General features: G+C 38.6%; 1 protein-coding gene across 3 annotated transcripts; it reads left to right on the plus strand.

Annotated features, from left to right (window-relative positions):
* Positions 1–143: 143 nt before the first annotated feature.
* LOC128125368 (cytochrome P450 2C29-like) lies at positions 144–21859 on the plus strand. Of its 3 annotated transcripts, none has more exons than XM_052762723.1 (9): positions 144–311; positions 1484–1646; positions 1821–1970; positions 5088–5248; positions 6541–6722; positions 8818–8954; positions 12020–12207; positions 16202–16343; positions 21678–21859. In XM_052762723.1, the coding sequence occupies exons 1-9, from the start codon at positions 144–146 to the stop codon at positions 21857–21859; spliced, it is 1473 nt and encodes a 490-aa protein (XP_052618683.1). The 3 variants fall into 3 exon arrangements, with proteins under 3 accessions (XP_052618683.1, XP_052618682.1, XP_052618684.1); XM_052762722.1 differs by having other exon boundaries at positions 6541–6717; positions 8813–8954; XM_052762724.1 differs by lacking the exon at positions 6541–6722 and having other exon boundaries at positions 8813–8954.

Below are 21859 nucleotides of genomic sequence, written 5' to 3' on the forward strand. Positions count from 1 at the left end.
ATCAAAGTTTACTTGGATGAGAGATTAAACATTGTCTAGCTGATGAGTCAATGAAGCCACAAAGTACAACATGTTGATTCTGCAGCTGCATGATAAAAGCTCTGTGCAGTCTGATCACAGCTGTGTCAGTGAGAAGGGTGTCCATGGAGCCAGTCCTGGTCCTGGTGCTCAGTCTCTCCTGTCTGCTTCTCCTCTCACTCTGGAGACAGAGCTCTGGGAGAGGGAAGCTCCCTCCTGGCCCAACTCCTCTCCCAATTATTGGCAATTTCCTCCAGATAGATGTGAAGAACATCCAGCAATCCTTTACCAATGTAAGTATGCTTTATGCTCTTCTAGTACTTTAAAAAGGGAGATAAATCTAATATTTTCAATGAAACACTGGAGACAATATTGTTAAAAATGATCATATAGTCAAAACTTATTTAAAGTTTTATGTTTCTTCTTCTTTTTGTCTCTTGTCCTGGTCAAGAATTCAGTAATGAGGAATATGTTTCAGGTAGATGAACATCTAAGTCATTGCAATTTGTGATACAAATCATGAACTCCTAGAAGTTCTTATGCTTCTTCATATATTTTTTAAAACTGTTTTTCATTATTTTTGGATGAAGGTCAAGATTGAGAAATAGTTCATCGATAAGTCAGAATTTTAGACACTTATTGTTATTGGTATTAACCATTGATGCTAGATTCTGAAGAACTAACTGGTGTCTGATTGAAGCAAATGCTTATGGGCATGGGCTCACACAGAAAATGAAATACATATAATGTGTGACTAATATATATAGGAGTTCCCAAAATCTATTTTCAGTTTATACAAACCTATGCTGTGGCAAGAAACACTACATGATACAAATCTGTTTATTCTACAGATGTTGAATGCTCTAGTTCAGATTCTATGGGCCCACTCTATTTTTTTTGTAACATTAGATGGAAACTGAATGTAATAATTTGTGATGACCTCAGATATATTTCTATTCTTTATCACAGGGCTCACTAGTTTTCCACAGGGGGAGTTTCACAGCTGATCCTACAGATGCCATCCAACTATTGATCTCAATATCATATTGTAATGAGCATGAAGTGATTATAAATTGCTCAAGCATCCAATAATGAATAAGCAGAGTGCCAATTTGAGTTTTTATTCATTTGAAATGGGTTTCAGAAAAATTAATGGAGAATTTTTTTACTTCATTTTTATTTGTGAAATGAGACAAAGAGATCTGGCAAATGTCTTAGTGTAATTGATTTCATAGTCATCTGTGGATCAACTGACCAGGTGTTTGCCTGGGCCACTGTAGGAAATACATAAGTGAAATCACCATAATGATAGATATCAAAAACATTTGCTACTGAGTTTGCCTAAAAAAAACATTAAAATATAATAATAATGTCAGCCTAAATGAGGTCGACTATATGGAGAATGAGGTGACATTATTATTATTATTATTATTGCTAATTTTTGCCTTTTCTTTCTTGTTTCTAGTTCTCAAAAGCCTACGGCCCTGTCTTTACTCTGTATTTTGGCACACAGCCCACTGTGGTGTTGCATGGCTATGAGGCAGTGAAAGAAGCTCTAATTGATCATGGAGAGGTGTTTTCTGGAAGAGGAAGGCTCCCGGCTGTGGATAAACTTCTTAATGGCCTTGGTAAGTGTGCATGTGCTTATGTGTATGCTAGGCAGTATCCATAGTGAGCCAGGGGATGGACAATATAATCCATACTTGCTCCTCAGACACAGTTGGGACTCTATGGCTGCCACGAGCCAGCTCCCTCTTCTGTCTCTGGGATCTACTCTCTATTTTCTTTTCCCTTTTGTTCAGGAATTTCTTTTAGCAATGGAAATATGTGGAAAGACATGAGACGCTTTTCCCTCATGACCTTGCGAAATTTGGGCATGGGAAAAAGGACCATTGAGGACCGTGTTCAAGAGGAAGCACAGTACCTTGTGGAGGAACTGAGGAAAACCAATGGTAAGTGCAGGTTAATAATCTGACCTTTACATCTTGGTCTGGTACAGCAGTTCTCAACCTGTGGGTTGTGACCCCTTTGGGAGTCAACCATTGGGAAACAGATATTTATAATATGATTCTTAGCAGTAGCAAAATTACAGTTATGAATTAGCAACAAAAATAATGTTATGTTTGGGAGTCACCATGACATGAAGAGCTGTATTAAAAGGTCATAGCATTAGGAAGGTTGAGAACCACTGGTCTAGTATGACTGTGTTAAGTCACATGGTTCTTACTCCATTCAAAGCTTTCTTTTATTTGCAATGAGATGTCATGAGTATAGGTCTCATACTAATTTTCATTGCATTATGGAGCTATTTCTTCTCTTTAGCGCAAGTGTAGTTTCCCTATTGCATATCATCTAACCAGACAATTGTCAATGATAATGGTGGTAATGTCACCGAGTATACCCTTAAGGAACCTAAACTATATGATATTGATGTTCATTTTTTTGAACAACATTGCTCTCCATTGCTTAACTTGTGTATCCTAGGGTCCATGTTCACAGTCTTTCATAACAGCGATGTGATGTATGGTCTTCATTTCTTAGCTGAGTGTAATAGAATTTTCATCAATTATTGTATCTCTTTTTATAGCATGATTTCACAAGTTTTCAATTTTTCTTGTTACAAAACACTTAATGTTTGGATTCATATCTTTTATTAAACCATGTTTCAACACCAATATTCAAAATTTTACATATATGGAAATTTATCCAATGATTCATTTAACTAAACGAGAAACGTTTTCATTGACTCTCTAGTATTTTCCTACATGTCTTAGTTTTGCACATTATTTTCATATTTACTCTTTCCTGTGTTAGAAAATTGATGACTGTTCCTTTGATAATACATTGTATTCTACTTATCTAGTAAGTTCTTGTAATGAGAAGTCTTATCTGCTTGAGTTTTAAATGCTCTGGTTGTCCTGGAACTCACTCTGTAGACCAGGCTGGCCTCAGACTCAGAGATCCACCTACTTCCAGTTCAGAAGTGCTGGGGTTAAAGGCATGCACTACCACACCCAGCTCAAAATATTTATTTCTTGAGGAGAAAGATCAGTTGGTTGAAACATGAACATGAGAAAAGGAAAGTCTCCATTTGTTTCCTCATTCTGTCTCTCCCCCCCCCCCCCCCCCCCCCCCCCCCCCCGCCCCGGGATGGATATTAAAAATAAAGGCTGTCCTTAGTCCCCAAGTGCTTTTAAACTTGTTGGACTAGAGCTGGATGGGAATCTTCAGAAGGGTGTTGGATATTATTCCCAAGCCCCCAAGAACTTAACTTTAGAAAGCCACTCTAATTCCTTGATGTTAATTCATGCTACCTGAAAAGTAAGGACAATATGCTTTGCCAAGTGCACACACTTTTCAGAAACAATGGAAGGAAAGTCTGAAGGTCACAGGTCTTCTCTGGTGGGTCCTGTTTCCAGGCAAATATGGTCAGTATTCTGTTCCCCTGGCATAGAGCATCGCTTGCTCTGGGCAAGTGGCTATATACTAGCATATATTTAAGCCACAGCATAAAAAGAATGTCATGTATTGAGTTCAGCCAGATTAAGAGTCTATGTAAGATTCTGTATCCATTGGCATTTTGGAGATGAGACGCCACTGGCCTAAATAATTATCCTTTTTCAGTTCTTCAGTATTTTATACAACTACTTCCACACCCAGCCTGGGAGAGACCTTGAATTTGAGAGTGTTCTCTAATAACTATCTATTGTTTGAGCTTTCCTAATCCTTGAATTTCATCCTTGCTTTTAGGGCTCCCTTCATGGTGTATGAACTATTGACTTGACATTGCAGGTTTAAACTATCAACTGGTCTAGCCTGAGTGAGACCCTAAAAGATCAGTTACTCAGAATGGTGGTTAATCTCATCCAAATTTTGAAGGAATGTTTTAAAAATTACCCCTTCAAGCCTGAATAAGAGAATTCTTTTCTTTTCAGGGAAGATCAGAAAAGGAAGCCTAAAGTCCTTTAGCATTGTGAATCTTAGTAGTAGCTGAATGAGAAGCAATCATATGGTGTAATTTGCTTTGTGGATGTTATAGATATATTATAAAAGAGAATCCAGAATGATGGAAGGATTGGAAAAAGAAACTGAATCAAATTTGCTTTAAGACATATAGAGGCTTATTTTCTTTATTAAAGTATTCTTGTAAGAAAATGTATGTATTTGTAAGACAGTTTCCTGTGTCAAGTATTTGTGCAACCAGAGTTGACTTGTAAACTATTCTTGAAATATCTCATTATTTTGAAAGTTTTATGTAATAAACTCTGGCTATCTGACAATAAAATGGATGAAAAAGTAAAAAAATAAAGGCTGTCACATCATTTAGTTATGTGGGCAGATCATGTAGATCATGTTATATTTACAGTTGTTGATATTACTTTTTCGTTCACACAACAATGATATATCCTACTTTTTAAATTGTTCCTCCTTATTCTTGTATGTAACTATAATGTTGCCATTTATTTACACTTTATTGGAATGGTGCATGATGCTTACAATTATTCACTAAAAAGCAAAATTCCAGATCTCCACTATTCAATTTCCTTCTCTGTTCTATATGGTCTAAAGACAAAATTGACTCAGGTCTGATCATTAGAACATTAGGTTTATTAAAGTCTTTTTCACAAAATAGCATCCACCTGAGGTTAATGTTTATAATTCAATACAGTAGACATGATCTGCCATTACTTAACCACTGATAATGAAGGCCAAGTCAAGATTAAGGTTAAGGTGGTTGCTGATTCTTCACCAGGTGAGTATTGGCTGTTAAGAATATTAATAATTCACAGTCGGGCAGTGGTGGTGCACGCCTTTAATCCCAGCACTCAGGAGGCAGAGCCAAGCGGATCTCTGTGAGTTCAAGGCCAGCCTGGTCTATGGAGCGAGATCCAGGAAAGGCGCAAGCTACACAGAGAAACCCTGTCTCGAAAAACAAAACAAACAAACAAACAAAAGAATATTAATAATTAAGACACTGCTTAAAACTTCGAAAGTAATTTACCTGTTAACAAGGGCAGAGTGTCTTTGTATATTTTAATGGCATTTTACAATTGTTCCCAACTCTCCAGGCTCACCCTGTGATCCCACCTTCATCCTGGGCTGTGCTCCCTGCAATGTCATCTGCTCCATTGTTTTCCAGAATCGTTTTGATTACAAAGATCAGGATTTTCTTAACTTGATGGAAAAACTGGATGAGAACACCAAGATTCTGGGCTCTCCCTGGTTACAGGTGAAGCCAAGAGCCTTTCCTCCTGAGAACACATTTATGGACTTTCTTTTCACAGGTCAAATTCAATATGGATCAAGCAGTGAGATGACCAGACACCACAGTTCTAACTAACCTAATATGGAAACATTATCTGGAAGGGAGGTCTAAACCATTTGCTATACAAGTAGAAAGACAGAAGGGAAAATGTTAGGATGGCTCAAACCTGATAGCTTCCTATACATTGATTTTACCATTGAATTCCAAAGAGCTCTTTTTATAGAGTACTGTATTCACTTCTACAGTGAATGGTTGGTCAGTCACTCATAGGTCATTCTTCTACTATGTAAATTTATTGGTCTCTTTTCCATAATTATGTACATCCTCATCATGTTACTATATAGGGATATCTTAGTTCAGATAGACTATTCTCTTAGAAGAGGAAGAATATTTGTGGCAATGAAACTTGCCAGGGAACACTGAGTAGTTTCAGTGGTTTGATGCATCAGCTGGGATCCTAGTTGACATGGTGACAGGTAGAAATGACTAGATGAATGGTTTAATGGTGCTTGGACTTTAAACAGCCCCACAGAGTTTTCCAGTGCTGCATTGGCATCTCCTGTCCATTGCACAAGGAATTACTGTAATATATATGTATATATGATTTTGTTTTATAAATTTAATATTTATTGTATGTGAGTATGCCTGGAAGAAAGTGTATGGATCACTTGCATGTCCTATGCGCGCGCGCGCGCGCGCGCACACACACACACACACACACACACACACACACACACACACACACATATTCCCTAAGGGCTATGATGGCCAATGATTTCAAGGCATTTTTGAGCCCCACCCACTTCTACATACTCTTTTGGTGTGAAAAGCTAGTTGGTAGGAATAAAATCTTCAGGCACTAGATTTCTACTATAAATCAGGTCACCCAACCATCTTAATTTCTACTGTCATCTGAAAGTGTGAGTGTGAGTAATTTGCATCACGTGCTATTTCAAACCTGTAGGAAAGAATTTATATGAACCATCAATGAATGACCTGACATGAACATGCTTTACACTAAAAAGATTCATGAATGTGGAAAATTTACTGTGGTCTTTGACCATTTAGGCAGAGATTTCTCCTTCACATCTCTCTATGAGAATAGAGAGTTGTTATACATGCAAATAAACCAGCTCCTCAAGGAGAACATTTATATCTAAGCTATAAATGCAAATGAGGCTTGCTGTGTGCTATAAATGTGTCTTAATTTGATCATTACAGTGTATTCATTTAGTAAATTTTTGCATTTTTTGTAGGTTTGCAATACTTTTCCTGCTCTGCTTGATTATTGTCCAGGAAGTCATAATACATTTTTTGAAAATTATTCTTATATGAAAAGTTACTTTTCGAAGAAAATAAAAGAACATGGAGAATCATCAGATGTTACAAATCCTCGGGACTTCATTGATTATTACCTAATTAAAAGAAGGCAGGTAAAGTGTTAACATATATTTATACACTTAGGGGTATATATACATGTATGCACTTGTATGTGCACGTATATATGTGTATGACAATTACATGTTAATATACATTTATACACTTACTGGATAAGTTCTATAAGATTATAGTTCATTGAATACTTATTTACCAGTGATTCCTAAAGAGCAGCCCAATATCATTTGAAAAGCAATTTAATATCTATTATGTGTATGAGTATGCCTAGAAGAAATAAAGTGAATTTGTTAATAAGTGCACATTGGCCTTTTTCTTTAAATTAAAAACCAAAAGGAAAAGCTAAAACAATCTAGCAGAGTAGAAAGACAACACAAAAGGCAGATAATATGAAACAAATTTCAACCTGATCACAAATAATAAACTGTTCTGTCTTAAACATGAACATTGGCATCATCTTCTAGTGTATGGATTACTTGCACATCCTATACATGATTGATCTGAATATATTTGCAATTGTAGATGCTATGGGAAATATAAAAGGCCTGAATGATGTAGAGAGAGGTGTGGAATGGGATAGAGTATGTGGATAGAAGAATAAATTTTAATTGAGTATAATTTCAGATAAATATGCCACAGTGGGGTTGGAGATTGGTAACCATTGTATATCCTGTGAGGTTTAACTGTGTCATCATTGTGCAATTAGAAAAATACATTTCCCTATGCAATTTCCTTGGCACTCTTACCAAAAATCAATAAACAATAAACATGCAGGTTTGATTGTGGGAATCAGTTTTGCTCAATTCATCATTTTTGTCCTTGCTAGTGGTTTAATGTACCAAGTTATTCATTAATAAAACATTTTAGTAATATTTAAAATCCAGGATTTTTGTGAGTCCCTGTACTTTGCTGTTTTCTTTTTCTAGACTGCTTGACCATTCTGGATATTTTAAATTCCAATATGAATTGTAGGATAAGCTTGTCAGTTCCTTCAAAGAGGCTAGTAGTGATTTGTACAGACATTGCGTTTAATCCATCAATAATTGTAAGGATACATGCCATTTGTAGAAACAGAGGAAAATCTCACATGTAATGTCAGTCACTCATTTTGTGCGCACTGTGATGGTATTTAATGTATCCACAAATACTGTTAACTACCAACTCTCTAGTTTCAATATCCTCCAGCGCGCTACAATACAAACCACAGCCACTGAACCATCACTCCCCTTCCTCCATTTTTATTAGTAACTGTCACTGTGATTTTTTTCTATATAGACGTTCCTTTGTATCTCTGACAGAGTATACGAGGCTTTGCTTTCTTTCTTCTTGCACCTTTATAAAATCTTGGATGTTCCTCTCAGCTCAGTTTCTTTCTGTTTTATTTCTGTTACAGCAAACTTCATTTACAAGCATGAGAACCACAATGCACTCATGCATCATTCATGTGTCTTTGCATTGTTTCTCCATTGGACTCTTTTGAGCTATTTATCTATCAACATGTGTGCATGCATTTCTTTATGGCATGTTTTCATTTTCTGTGTGCATATCCCAATACTGGTGTCTCTGATTAAACTGTAATTTCATATTTACCTTTGTGAAAAATAGCTTCAGTTCTCAACAGACATTATACAGTCTCATAGCTACAAGATCTTTTATTTTCCATTTTTAAGTTTTTATTTCATGTGTAAGGCAGTTTTGCCCACATGTGAGTCTGTGCACATCTGGACCTCAAAGCTCTTTGGGTCTTGATCTGTGATTAATGTCACGCTAATTTCATGCTGTAGTCTGCAGTAGATTTTCATGTTTGTGGGGTTTAGATATTTCTCCACAGTTCCACTTGAATCTTAGGATTTGCTTTCTTATTTGAACATTGGTACAAATAGAAGTGACTCATTAGAATTCTTTGAGAAGTATTATTGCCTTATTACCACTATTGCATCTTCCAGTGCTTGCACATGAGTGGATTTTGACTATCTACATCACAGGCTCTGAAATGCCACATTGGTTGCCATTACTAGTGTACAGTCCACATTCTGTGTTATCAACAATATGAAATTTTGTAATTTTGTAGATTTGTTGTAATTGGATGTGTCAGTAACAAATTATCAGATAATTTTGTAACACCATTCTTAGGAAAGCTGCAGTCAGCAGTTGAAGTACACAATTGAAAATCTGATAGTGATTGTGACTGATCTGTTTGGTGCTGGGACAGAGTCAATAAGCACAACGCTGAGGTATGCTTTCCTGCTCCTGCTGAAGCACCCACATGTCACAGGTGAGGACTCAGGTGGTGACGCACAGAGTTCCTGTAAGGTGATGGGAAGATGCTGCCAGTGTCCTGAGTGTTGCTATTCAACACCTCAGTATTGAATTTTCTGTTCCTCAACTTGTAGGGAGGAGGGTGAGAGAAATGAAAAGACCCTATCTTTAGGAAACACCATCAAACCCAGTTCTTTGTCTGAGTTTCCTTGGATGTCATCTGGGGAAGGCACCACTGGCACATTTTAGCGTGTTGTTTCTTTTCCTGTATTCACCAACATTTGGCTTTAAAGCGGCAAATTCTTGCAGTTGACTTTCTTCTTTCTAATAAATCTGATTTGGCGAAAACTCGCTTCACTGAAGCATAAGAAGTAGTCCTATGGGGGAGGAGATGCAGGGGAAGCTGGGAGGAGCAGAGGAGGGAAAACTCTAATCAGGATGTATTATGTGAGAAGGAAAATCTATTTTCTTTTTCTTTTTTTTTTCTGAGACAGGATTTCACTGTGTAGCTTTGCACCTTTCCTAGATCTCGCTCAATAGACCAGGCTGGCCTCAAACTCACAGAGATCCGCCTGCTCTGCCTCCCAAGTGCTGGGATTAAAGGCGTGTGCCACCACCACTCAGTGTGTTGAACAATTTTTTAAAATGTGCCCCAAATATTTTATTTTACAAATAACATTATTTTAGAAATTTATCTTTAAATTGACCAGTTGATCACCATATGTGAAATACAACTTATATCCTGTGTCCAATGTGCACTGAAATGAAAGAGAATCAATGTATTTAGAGTAGGAAAATAGACAACTGTAAACAAGTAAGAAGCATTTACCAAATTCCAGAAACAAAATAGTAATGAGGAGTGAGGGAAAAGAAGCCTGGAAGAGAATAGTATAACAGATATGGCTGAAGATTTGCTGTGAAATAAGAAAAACAACCCCTACCCATTCTACATAAGGGGCCCTTTTGGATTAAAGGAGTCTAAATGTGAGCCAGATAGAAACCAGAGGCTTGTCTAGCTATAGTTCCTACATCCTGCAGGTGACAGTTTCCAACAAAGAAAACACTGAATTATTCTCAAAATAAACTGAGTACAAGAAGCCATGTGCACAGGAACATTTAGTGGATGGCAGGGGAAGAATAATGTAGGATGAAAGAGGAGAACTGGGTATGCTGAGTCCCTGGAGAGTCTGAGAGGTCCTTTCTCCATTGTATTTCATGAATATCGGCAACTGGATCTACCTCCAGACAATGATGCAGTGTAAAGATCTCTGTATTTTATCATCTTCATAGGCAATCCTTTCCAAATATCCATTGGAAGAAATAAAATAAAATCATCACTGCAAGGCAAAGAGTCATGAAATTTCCAAACACCAGGTCTAACAGAAGGAAAAATCCTTCAGGGAGATCCCTGATTCACACTGAGACAGCACCATAATTCTCAAGAGAAGCTTGTGGTGTCTTAGGTGTTGATAAAATGAAGGAATAAACCCCCACGCACCCCATAAATTTCACACCCTACTTCATGAAACGCTGGGGGGTGTTTTCTGTCCTGTTGTCTAACGCAACGTCCTTGGAAGTCATGGGCTCTAGAAATCTACACAGCCCATGAAAGATGGTGAGAGTTTCAGATTGGTTTTTGGGGATCAGATTTAGAAAGCTCTCAATTATGTATTTACCCCATGGATGCTGCAGGCATGAACAGCAAATGAGGAGAAATGTATGGTCTGGCTTCCTCACTAACTGAGCTTTTATTCCTGGGGTGGAAGCATCACTTTAATAATTGTAAATAATGCTAACTCATAAAGGGTTGATTACAAGCTAAAAAGAAGAGGCATACTTCAGTCACAAAGCATATCAATAACAAAAACTACTGTAATTTTTGTAATACAGAGTATATATATAAATACAATTATTCCAATAATGAATATTGGTTTAAGTATTATAACTCAAGATCAACAGTTAGGGAAGTGACAGGTTCACTATATTTGTGTGTATATTTGTGTGTGTGTGTGTGTGTGTGTGTGTGTGTGTGTGTGTGTGTGTGTGTGTGTATGTGTGTACTTATGTTGTGTTGGTGCATATTTTATTATCTATTTGTAGTTATACATTTGTATACAAGATGTAGGTATAACTTATATTTTCATTTCTGATATCAATAACTCAATAGATATTATATATATTTGAGTATGTAAGAAGCAGTTATTTAAAATATGAATATATTTCACAAGTAGTTGTTGACATTAACCCTGACCACTGTTAGATAATGGGAACATAACTGGATTATCATTTAAAATTGTACATGCCCACATTTAACAACTGTTTATGATGTCTTTTATTAATCACAGTAATATCTGGTTAATTGTACTGTATTTTATTGTTTGAAATGTTTAATTATCTTACATATTATTTGATATATGGCTGTAAATAATTAGTATATGATAATGAAGCATGATATCTATTCCATTTGATAAAGCTATAAGTATATATAATAAAAATTATGTTTACATAAGTTTATTCCTTTACAAGAAATGTACATTTACAATGCAGCATAGGTGCTTTCTTCATGTCCATGTAGTACTGCATCATTGTGACAAACACATCACTTTTCCCTGAATCCGTGTAAAAATGCTTATTGTGGTGGAACATGCCTATAATCTTGCACTGGAGTGATGGAGACTGCAGAACTGAGGGGCACACCAGGCAGAGGGTCTACCCTAAATGGTCAGCTGCAGACCCTGAGACCCTATGAGGAGGCAAATGGAATGGCTCCTGAAGAATATCTGACATTTTCATTCTGCCTCCACATGCAGTGTACTCATGTGAACATGCATCTGTGTATTTGTCGACACACACGTGAACACACAGTACATACTTATGCACCCAAAGTAGCAGCTATGTAGTATGAGGATGGTGTGAATCCATACTTTTGCATTCTATATATCTAAATGTACTCATCGGGGGTTCTTTCAACGTTTATACTCTTAATGCTGGGCACCTTGGTTGTGCACTGTGTTGCCCTGACTTATTGCGACAGACATGCTACTTTCCTGCTGTTCCATCATTTCTCGTGTTTATAACCAGCTAAAGTACAGGAAGAGATTGATCGTGTGGTTGGCAGACACCGCAGCCCCTGCATGCAGGACAGGAGCCAGATGCCCTATACAGATGCCATGATTCATGAAGTCCAGAGATTCATTGATCTTCTCCCTAACAGCATTCCCCATGCAGTGACCTGTGACATTAAGTTCAGGAACTACCTTATCCCCAAGGTAAGCTTGTCTCTTCTCTGCTGCACCTCTGACCTCTTGATGCCCCCAGGTTCACAGTGTGATTTCAGTCCTCTAAGTCACACAGTGCTGCAGGTTCTTATGCTGCTCCATGATTTCCAGGGCAACTCCACAGTAGGCAGGGACATGGCAATGATGCTTCCACAGCTACTCCATCTTCCAAATTTTGTTTTGACAAATCTTTTGCATACATACTTCTGTGTGTATTTTCCAACTTACTGTTAAATTTTCCTGAAGACACTTTTGAAATTTTTATTGAGAGAAAAAAAAACTCCAAATAATTGGAAAGAATTTATATCCTGAATGCTTTAACTCATCAAAAAGCTGCTATGTCATATGTTAGTTTATGCTTTCTTCATTCCCCCATAATGTAGCTTGTAAATATTTTCTTTAGAAATTTACTGAGTAATCCATGTTTTCTGATGATCATTTTCTAGAACTTCCACCTTTCTTTTGACCTGGTTAATACAAACAATTGATTCAATCATGGGTGATCTTTTTTGTTTTAACCCAAACTTATGTATAATTCTAATAACTACAGGTGATGGTTTATCTATAAATTTTTGTGGTGGAATTTCAAGATGTTTCCTGGCTAATATTTTTATCTATATTTTTTATATTCTTGTCTTTTATTTCAGTTTATGTTATGATTGAACTGACTTATGAATTCCAGGTAGCATTAGTCCGATTTTTTATTTCTATGCTCACTAAAATTGAAAGTTTGTAAAAACGAATCAGGACATTAGGAACATGAGAGCAACAAGAAACTAGAAGAGTGCAGAGACAGATATCGGTCAGTTAGGGTACGGATTCATGAACTTTCCCAGAGAACAGATGAAGTTGGCATAAATATTATGAGAGAGATGACTGAATTAATAGGTCCAACTAATCTAATGCAAATACTTATTTCATTTCTTATCAATTTTTTCCTGTCAATTCTGATGTCTTTAGAAAATTTGAAAAATGTTTTAATTAGATTAAGATCTGCCAAAAGATCTTCCTGAAATATGATTTATGATTCTTATTATTGGGGTCTATGCACAGTATAACAACATTTAGTTTAAGTCCTTATAGCTAAATGGTCAATAGACTGAAGAATGAAACAGGAATGACCTGTGTCCTAGAGCCCCTTGCCATGATTACAGTCTTGCTTGAGGCAAGTACTGCATTTGCTTAAAGCTCATAATCCTGTATCTCTTGGCTGATGGCTCATGATGTGACTGTTCGCTTTGCATCTTGAGAACTGAAATAGTGTTCCTTTCCATACTGGAACTGCCTGATACAGAAATAATCACGACTTTATGGCTGACTCTACTCTCTTAGAAATCTGGTGAGTAACTTCTTTACCAGAACACGTTTAGTTCAGTTGATATGAAAATACAGGATACGGTCTCATGAAAGCTTTGTTGAGCACATGCCAGGCACCTGGGGTCTGTGGTGATGATGTCCATGGCCTGTGTCAGCATGAGGGTCACTGGAACCATGTTGTTCTGAGCAGGCCCCACCCTTCACTGCCTCTGGGATGGTGGGCCTTGCCCCTTGCTGGATACAGCAGGAGATAAACTGGCCCTATCCCTCAGGGGAGATCTCACCCTTGTACTCAGGAAGAGTGGTCCCACGCCTCACCGCAAGTGTTTATGTACCTCACCTGTGCACACTAGGGGCAGCACACTAGAGCTGACCCTGTGGTTGGGGGATGCAGGTGAGCCGACCTTGAGGGCATGAGAGCAGGAGAGCTGACCTCACCATCTCTTGGTTTGCCCTCCCCCATTACCACCTGTGGCAGGTGAGAGAGTTGGCCCCAGGGTTGCAAGAGTGGGAGAGCTAGCCTTGACCCTCACTGGCTGCAGCACACTAGAGAGCTGGCCCTGCTTCCTGTTGTCAGGGATACAGGAGAGCCAGCCCTGAGGGCAGGAGAGCAACAGAGCTGACTCCACTCCCCTGGTCTACCATATGGTGACATGGGTGAGGGAAAGGTGCCTTCCCTGCTCTGCCCCTTGCTATCTGTGGCAGGTCAGAGAGCTAGCCCCAGGGTCACAAGAATGAGAGAACTAGCTGTAGACAAAATTCTAAACAGTCTTATTAAATAAGAAACACAGAGCCAAATACAGGGGTGAAGGCCATAGAGATCAGAGAAATAGTGAGAGCCACTAGCTGACCTTAGCTCACCACACCACTGCTGTAGCTTCCCAAGTGAACCAGCTTCTTCCTTTCTAACCTATGCCTTTATTGCCTTGCTGTTCTGCCTTCTCATTGGCTCTTAGCCCAGCCACCTCACTTCCTTGTCACTGCCTGTCTGTACAGACCTCCAGGTCTCTATGGTTGGTACTGGGATTAAAGGCGTGTCTCACCACACTTGGCGGTGTTCTTGAATGCACAGAGACTCTGCCTGCCATGTGATCAGATGAAGGGCATGTGCTACCACCACCTAACTTTTTGTTTATGGCTGGGTATCTATGTCCCCTGATCTCCAGGCAAACTTTATTTATTAACATACAAATAAAATATCACCACATTTCAGCACAACAATCAGGAGAGAAGGCCCTGCACCCTTGCCTGGGCAAAACAGTAGAGCTGGCACTGGTGATTTAAGTGTGGGGGACCCAGATCTGAGGGTCTGAAAGTAGAACTGGCCCTGCTCCTTGCTGTAGGCTGCATTTGGTGAACTAGCCTAGGCAGTGATGGAGAGCTTACCTGGCCCAGGTAGTGATGATGAGGGAAAGCTAGTGGGCTGACCAACCCAGCTACTACCCAGGCCCAGAACCAAGGCTATGAGTTGACCCACCCCAACATCCATCAAATCTACGAACTGTTAGAGCATGTGAAGGGTACAAACCTACAGATCCAAAACGGCAGCATCTCCATGACACAGGACAACAGGATATCCAAGAGGAGCCCCAGTAAGAGCCCATTGTCAGTGATGTAGCAGAAACCAGAGGCCCCTAGCCAGACCAGTGACTCATGGCAATGAACACTTGCAAGTAAAGATGAATGAAATGGACTAAAGAGCAAAATGTTGACTCAATGGGCCACACTACAGCTTCCATGACAAGTTTCTTTTTTGTTTTGTTTTTTTCTTTTAAATTTGGTTTTGATTTGAGGGGAGGTTGAAAGGGCAGAAGGACAGATGTAAGGGGACACAGAGAAAAGTAGGGTCAGACTGCATGATGTGAAATCCTCAAAGAATCAATAAAAGTTAAAAAAGGAGAGAAATTTGAGAGTGATAGGGGTCAGTATGTGTATTAACTGAAGAAAACTTGGAAGCACCAGCACAAACTATTTACATACATATTCAGAACAATTTTTATTTAGCTGTTACATAGAGAACATGACTATCATGACATATTTAATATCTCTCCTCTTTCTTGTCCCATTTCATTAGTACCCTTCACCTCACAAATAGTCTCCTTTTTGCTTTTGTTGGGTGTGTACGTGAGTGTGTATGTGTTTACATACACAGATTCTATATATGAGAGTAGACTCTTCTTTACATGACATGTAATATCTACATCTACCACGAATCACATGCAAATGATAGAAAACTATCATATCAGACTCTTTAGATTTTGTTTGTATACTTTCATGAGTGATTTCCTGTTCCACAAACATATAATACTGCACTTCAGTTGCAATCATAATCCATGTGACCTGTGAAAACCAGATGATGAACCATGTGAGAGCAGCAGATGGTGAGACACACATGTCCAAATCTGAGGAAATCGAGAACAGACTTGAAATAATTAGCACCAAACATCCAAGTACTGACTTCAGATGTCACTGGAGGCATGGTAACTATATCACTGTGAATGGGTCTCGGACTCCTTCCTGCTCCTTACATACTGTGTGCTGAAATGTTCCTGCTCTTCTTTTCACTTAACCCTGTCTAGGGATTGGAAGGTGAAGTAGGTTATTTCCCTTATGCATTTAGGTCAATGATTTCTTTGTACCTGGGTGTCTCTGTGTTTGTTGTTTGCAGGGAACAACCATAGTAACATCACTGTCGTCAGTCCTGCATGACAGCAAGGAATTCCCCAACCCAGAGGTATTTGACCCTGGACACTTTCTAGATAAGAATGGAAACTTTAAGAAAAGTGACTACTTCATGCCTTTCTCAACAGGTAATAGAAATTTATTTCCATGGCTTCAGTGACATGAGGGTCTGTGTGAACTTATGCAGTATCTCCCAAGGGTCTAAGTTTTGAATAATCAGAAGCATGACTTCCTTGATGATGAGATTGCTGTGTTAAGATCAAATTTTGAGCTCTGAGGGGGAAAGATTGGATGGAGATATCCCATGTAGAACTTAGTGTTCCTAGGTCTCTCTCTCTCTCTCTCTCTCTCTCTCTCTCTCTCTCTCTCTCTCTCTCTCCATGTCTGGTTGTGGGTCTCTCTGTTTTTTCTATTTGGTACAGGAGGAAGTTTTTCTGATGGTTGCTGAATAAGGCACTGATCTATGAGTATAGTAGAATATCATTAGGAGTTGTTTTTATTTTATTTATTTATTTATTTATTTATTTTTACTTTTTATTTTTATTTTTTACTTTTTTTATTTTTAAAGACCAGTAGTATTTGGTTTTACCATAGGTCTCTGGGCTATATTTTTTCTGGTTCTTGGTCACAAAAGCAGTGTCAGATATAGGTTCTGCTGTGGGATAATGCTCTTGTACACTGTAAAGTTTTGTCACTCCTATTGGTTTAATAAAGCATTGATTGGCCAGTAGCTAGGAAGGAAGTGTAGGTGGAGTGACCAGGCTAGGAGAATTCTGGGAAGAAGAAAGGCAGAGACAGAGTCTCCAGCTAGACACAGAGGAAATAAGATGAGAATGTTAAACTGAGAAAAGGTACCAAGCCACATGGCTAAACATGGACAAGAATTATGGGATAATTTAAGCATAAGAGCTAGTCAGTTATAAGCCTGAACAATAGGCCAAATAGTTTATAATTAATATAAGCTTCTGTGTATTTATTTGAGACTGAATGGCTGTAGGGCTGGGTGGGACAGAAACTTCCATCTACAAGGTTCCATCTTGTGGAGTGGGCCTTAAATCAAATCAAATATTGGTTAGTTACTCCCTTAAGATTTATGTTACCATTGCCCTAGCATATTTTCCAGGAAGGACAGCCTTGTAAATCAAAGGTGTTGTAGCTGAGTTGGTGTATACATTTCTCCTTTGGTAGCCTGCAGAGTACCTTCTTGTACCAAAGACAATAGAACAGAGGGGTGAAGGTTATATGTAGGCATCAACCTCTCCATGAGTTGTGTGGGTGTTGTCTTCATCAGTGGGGTCTTGCTGTCAGTTTGCGGAGAGCAACCTATTTTCTTGGCAACAGCCTGAGTTGTTTAGAGATTTTCATGGGACCCCTTTGGCCAAAATCTCAATTGGATGTAACCCAGTACCAGTACTGGAAGCTTCACCTTCATATATTTTAGGAAGTTTCTACTGATTAGGTTTCTATATTACAACACAAATGCCCCTCAATTCTATCTGTCTCTCCTTGCAGTCCCTCTCCTTTCCCACCTGGTCCTTCTGTTAGAGTCCCCCCATCCCCAGTCCACCCATGAAATCTATTCTATTTCTCCTTCCCAGATTCATGTGTGTCCCACTAGTACCTTTCTTTATACCTAATCTCTCTGGGTCTATGGGTTATAGTTTGGTTATCATTTACTTAATGGATAATATGTACTTAGAGTGAATAGAGACCATATTTATCTTTCTGGGTCTGGGTTACCTCACTCAGAATTACTTTTTCTACTTCCATTCATTTGCTTCCAAATTTCTTGATATTATTTTGTTTTTAACATCTGAATAATACTCCATTGTGTAAATGTAGCACATTTTCTTTATCAATTCCTCTGTTGAGGGACATTTAAGCTGTTTTTTAACTTCTGGCTATTATGAATAGAGCGTCAATGAACATACGTGAGTAAGTGTCTCTGTGGTAGGGTGTAGAGTCCATTGCATATATGTTCAGGAGTGGTGTCTTAGGATTACTAATGCTGTGATGAAACATCGTGACCAAAGGAAGTTGGGGAGAAAAAGGGTTTATTTGGCCTATACTTCCACCTTATAGGCTATAGAGGGGGTATTAATTACTGGCTCGCCTCCTCTACCATGCTTAGCCTGCTTTATTACAGAATCCAGGGTCTCCAGCTTATAGATAACACCAATCACAATGGTCTGGGCCTTCTGCCATCCATTAATTGAGAATGCCTACAGGCTTGCCCATGGCCAGATCTTATGGAAGCATTTTCTTCATCAAGATTCACTCTTCTCATTTGATTTTAGCATATGTCAAATTGACATAAAACTATCCAGCACAAGTGGTATATACAGCTGGACCCTGAAGTAGATTGATTCCTATCTTTCTGAGGAACTGCCACACTGGTTTCCATAGTATATAGTTTTTTTTTTTTTACTCTTAGGGGGCCTGCCACCCAGCTCCCAAATAGTCACAGGAAGACTTATTCTAATTTAAGAATGACCAGCCTTAGGTTGGCTTATTTCTAGTCAGTTTTTCTAATTTAAATTATCCCATTACTCTTTAATTATGTTTTGTCTCTGGGCTTTTCACCTTTATTCTACATATCTTTCTTTCCTTCTTACTCTGTAGCTGGACCCTGGTGTCTTTCTCTGCTCCTCTCCTCACTCCTCCCTCTCACTTCTTCTTCCCTAGCCTAGATTTCACCTTCTGTTTATTCTCTCTGCATGCCAGCCCCACATATCCCTTCTCCTGCCTAGCTATTGGCCATTCAGCTCTTTATTAGACCAATCAGGTGTTTTAGACAGGTAAAGTAACAGCTTCACAGAGTTAAACAAATGCAAACTGAAATAATGCAATACATCTTTGCATCATTAAACAAATATTCCACAGCATAAATGAATGTAACACATCTTAAACTAATATTACTCAACAATAATGGCTGTACAACTTTGCATGCCCAGCAGCAAAGGTTGAATCTTCCTCTTGCTCCATATCCTCACCAGCATGAGCTGTTGCTTGTGTTATTGATCTTAGTCATTCTGAGAAGTGCTGTTTTACCTTCATCAGAGTAGCTGTGCTTTAAACTACTAGCAGCTGGGCCACTCAGGCCATGGGTTGGGGGGAATTCTGTTCCCCCAGACAATAGCTCTGTTGCTGCCATTAAAGGTAGCTTTAACTAAATGTCTATCATTCTAATAAAACTCAAGATTCAAAGTCTAGGGTGAAACTTGTTAGCTCAGAAAGTTAGAGAAGAAACTGACTTTCTCTCTTTACTGGTGTCCCCAGAAGCCTCTCTCCTTCCACACCACCCCAACTAAAACAACAACAACAAAAAACATACTGCACTCCTCCCTACTACTTCCTGTAAACTAGCTGCTAACCCCACCTCTCTGAGTCCAGGTTAATTTTATTAAATTAATGTAAATATGACACATTTTTACATAGTTAAACAAATGCAGCATAAACAAATGTAAAACATCTTTGCCTAGTTAAACAAATATTCTACAACAGAGAGGTATAAGATGGAATTCCAAAGTAGTTTTGATTTGCATTTTTCTCATGACCAAGGATGTTGATGTCTTTCTTTAAGTGTTTCTCAGCCATTTGAAATTCCTCTATTGCGAATTCTCTGTTTAGATCTGTACCCCATTTTTAATTGGATTATTTGTGTCTTTTTATATACTAGATATAAAAGTATTGAGTATTTTATATATTTTGGATATTAGTCCTGGACTGGATGTGGAGTTGGTAAAAATCTTTTGATATTCTCTAGGCTACCATGTCATCTGAATGTCCTTTGCCTTACAGAAGCTTTGCAGTTTCGTGAGGTCCCATTTATTAATAGTAGAACTCAGTGCCTGTGTTAATGGTGTTCTGATCATGAAGTCTTCTCCTGTGCCAATGAGTTCAAGGCTATTTTCCACTTTCTCTTCTATCAGTTTCAGTGTATCTGGTTTTATGTTGAGGTCTTTGCTTCATTTGGAGTTAAGTTTATGCAAGGTAGTAAGTATGGAACTATTTGGATTCTTCTGCATACAGCCAGCCATCTAGTTTGACAAGCATCATTTTGTTGAAAACAATGTCTTTTTTCCCAGTGTGTTTGCATATAACAGGATCTCTGTTTTGAGATATTTTTCCAGTACTTCAGCTATGTTGGAATATTCAGTCCTGTTGTGGTAAGGTTGCTGTACTCTGGTGGAGACATATTGTCCTGGTTGCTATTGGATGTGATTTTACACTGGCATCTAGGCATACTGAGAAGACTATACTAGTAGGTGCCGACACCTCATTTTGTCTTTGTTGGATGGATGTTTTGTTTATTGATTTCTGTTACCTCTCTGGTTTTTATGAGAGTGTGGTGGCACTAATTGATTACTTTCTACCTGCTTCAAAGAACTCGACAGAACAGGAAAAGAAATGCTTGCCGTTTTAAGATATGGTTTTATTTGTTTTTGATTTTCATACATGTGTCCCATTTCTTTTGATGAAAACCACGCACACTACTTCCTTCCACTCTTTGCATTACTCCCAGAAGCACTCTCTCTCCCATCTTCATCTACTCTATTTTTAACCTACTGATTACACTCTTTGCTTCTAGTAAATTCAAGGATCAGTGACATTCTCACAAGCATTGATAACACATCTGAAACCACATCCATGATGAAAACTTATTCTCTGTCTCTTAATAGCTATAAACAGCTAATTGCTCCTCAGTTGGAGGTGAGACAGTGTGAGCAAATTCCTTGCTGGAATTTTGGCTGTGGGAGGCCATGTTTTCACTGGTAAGGATGGGCTGGAGAGATGGCTAGCCAGTTAAGATAACTTGCTGCCATTACAACAGACCTGAGTCCAATGCCCAGCACCCATCTTGGGTAGCTGACAATCATCTATATCTCTAATTCCAGGACATCAGGAGCAATCTTCTGGGCCCTCTGGAAAACTGGCTTTGACATGCTCATTGTCCCACACAGTATAAACATGATTACTTATTTAAAAAATAATGAACTACTGAAGCAGGATGTTTTCTCTTAGTTCAGAATGCAAGAAAGTATTAGATCACATGAGATCATGGAATCCTTGTAGATCTGGCATCACACCATAAGGTGATCACACAACTTCCTGCTGCTCCACCAATCAGGATGCTTGTCATGAATATTGACTCTTCATACATGCAGTATGTGTGCTGAGGCTATTTTGATAACAAACTCATAAACCATCCTTCAGTCTCACAGATATTCTGATGACAGATGTGAGCAACCAAGCTGATAAGGACTTTTGTATGATTCATTTCTTAAGACTTTGTTACTTAAATGTTACCCACTGTTGTCTATTTGCTTAACTAATTGTCTTCTCCTTCATCCATACATCTAACCACTCATCAAGTTACAAACACAGGGCATCTCACACTCACTTATGTACAAGGAAGGCATGGCTACCTTTTTTTTTTTTTTTGTCTCTTTTCCCCCCAGGAAAACGGAGTTGTGCAGGAGAGGGCCTGGCTCGCATGGAGCTTTTTCTGTTCCTGACCACCATTTTGCAGAACTTCAAGCTGAAGTCTCTGGTTCATCCAAAGGACATCAATATGACCCCAGTAGTCAATGGTTTTGCTTCAGTGCCTCTCCCTTTCCAGCTCTGCTTCATTCCTGCCTGA

Source organism: Peromyscus californicus, unplaced genomic scaffold, assembly GCF_007827085.1.
Source record: "Peromyscus californicus insignis strain IS unplaced genomic scaffold, ASM782708v3 Scaffold_4__1_contigs__length_199733344, whole genome shotgun sequence".
Classification (NCBI taxonomy): Eukaryota; Metazoa; Chordata; class Mammalia; order Rodentia; family Cricetidae; genus Peromyscus; species Peromyscus californicus.

Bases quoted from the DNA above. Each gene is read 5' to 3' on its own strand.
- LOC128125368 (XM_052762723.1), top strand. From the start codon at position 144: ATGGAGCCAGTCCTGGTCCTGGTGCTCAGTCTCTCCTGTCTGCTTCTC. The intron at 312-1,483 runs GTAAGTATGCTT...TCTTGTTTCTAG, and splicing joins TCCAGCAATCCTTTACCAAT to TTCTCAAAAGCCTACGGCCC. The intron at 1,971-5,087 runs GTAAGTGCAGGT...CCAACTCTCCAG, and splicing joins GGAACTGAGGAAAACCAATG to GCTCACCCTGTGATCCCACC.